The 1734-nt window shown below is 56.0% G+C and overlaps 1 protein-coding gene across 1 annotated transcript; it reads right to left on the bottom strand.

Moving 5' to 3' along the window:
* Window positions 1-365: 365 nt before the first annotated feature.
* Window positions 366-1490, bottom strand: LOC109919331 (somatostatin receptor type 2-like). Its single transcript, XM_020519325.1, has one exon. It carries the CDS (start codon window positions 1488-1490, stop codon window positions 366-368), a length of 1125 nt encoding a protein of 374 aa, XP_020374914.1.
* Window positions 1491-1734: the final 244 nt, after the last annotated feature.

Here is a 1734-nt window from a genome sequence, read left to right as displayed (position 1 = left end):
AAGACAGTGGCGAGAGCGGCTGCAGTTCTGGCGCAGTTGCTGGGTGGGATTGTGCGCAATAACAGACATGGGGATACTGCGTTAAAACGAGATTAAATAATCCGATTTGAAAGGGGAGGCTGGGGTGGGGGGGAATCCCGAGCAGTCAGTTCAGAGGCAGTCGGAGCCCTGCATGGCCAGAGGGAGGCGCTCTTTTTACCTGTGTGATTGGATCAGAGGCAGAGAGATGGGGGGGTGGGTTGAGGAGTTGGGGGGTGTGGGTTGAGGAGTTGGGTGGAGGGAAGGGAGGGGGGTGGTCCGCTGTGCTCCTCTGCTGGCAGCCTCGCCTCCCTGCAACAAGCACCAACCCCCCCTCCCTAACCCCCTTAGATACTGGTCTGCAGGTCATCGCCATTGAGCAGAGTTCTCTGGGTCTCGGTGATATCTTGGAGCCGGGATTTATCCTGGCGGCTGTCACTGCGGTCCGCCTCGTCCAGACCGCTCACCTTCTTCAGGCACAGCACGTTCTGGAAACTCTTCTTGAAATTGTCGGAGAGAAAGGCGTACAGAATGGGGTTGGCGCAGCTGTTGGCGTAGGAGAGCACCACCACGAACTCGTAGAAGCCTTTCATGGCCAGGGTGGGCTTCACATCGACAGCCAGGGGGAGGAAGTTGAAGATGTAGAAAGGCAGCCAGCAGAAGACAAAGACAGCGACCACGATGGAGACCATGCGGGTGACCTTCCGCTCGGATTTCTTGCGCTTGGAGGATCCCACGCGGATCCCAGAGGCTTTGACCTTGATGATGATGAGGAGGTAGCACAGGCAGATGATGGTGAGGGGTAGGAAGAAACCCAGGGCGAAAGTGTAGACGCCAAAGGCCGTGTACCAGCTCGGGTTCTGGCTGGGCCACGTAATGGTACAGCTACTCCTGCCATTGCGGGTCTGCACCGCCGAGTAGATCATGATGGGCAGAATGACCAGCAGCGAGATAAGCCACACTGCCCCATTCACCAACTTGGCCAGCCGGGGTTTGCGCCACTTGGACGAAGTGATAGGGTGCACCACGGCCAGGTAGCGGTCTACACTCATCACCGTCAGGCAGAAGATGCTGGTGAACTGGTTAATGCCATCCAGGGTCATCAGCACCCGGCAGGCGGCCTGGCCGAACGGCCAGTGGGCCAGAGCCGCCTGGATGGCGAAGAAAGGCAGGGCTACCATGAAGAGCTCGTCGGCGATGGCTAGGTTCAGGATGTAGATGTTAGTAACCGTCTTCATCTTGGCGTAGCGCAGGATGACATACATAACCAGGGTGTTACCGCTCAGTCCCAGCACACACACCACAAAGTAGATCAGAGGTAGCAGCACGCTGCCGCTCATATCCACACTCGGCTTCCCAGTTGTGCTGGAGTTCTGGCTGGAGTTCCAAGGCATTTCCGTGGACACATTGACGCCTTCGTAAGTCTCCAGCGACCATTCGGCCGCCAGCTGGCCCGGGATATCCTGAGACATCTCTCTCTCTCTCTGTGTGTGTGCGTTTCCCCGAGGCTACAGCCGCACGCCTGAGTTCTTCACACACCAAGACCTGAAACGAAAAGAGAAGCTTTACGGTTGTTGTTGATGTTTAACTCAGCTTCAGCCATTACTAACCTCGCTTTAAACTTTTCTTTTTAAAATGAAAGAGACAGCGCGGCTTTTGCAGGCAGGAATGTCAGGAGTTTGACATTTGAAACGCCGAATTTCTAGTGAGCTCATT

Source organism: Rhincodon typus, chromosome 23, assembly GCF_021869965.1.
Source record: "Rhincodon typus isolate 14 chromosome 23, sRhiTyp1.1, whole genome shotgun sequence".
Taxonomy (NCBI): domain Eukaryota; kingdom Metazoa; phylum Chordata; class Chondrichthyes; order Orectolobiformes; family Rhincodontidae; genus Rhincodon; species Rhincodon typus.
This window is presented reverse-complemented; position numbering and strand designations above follow the sequence as displayed.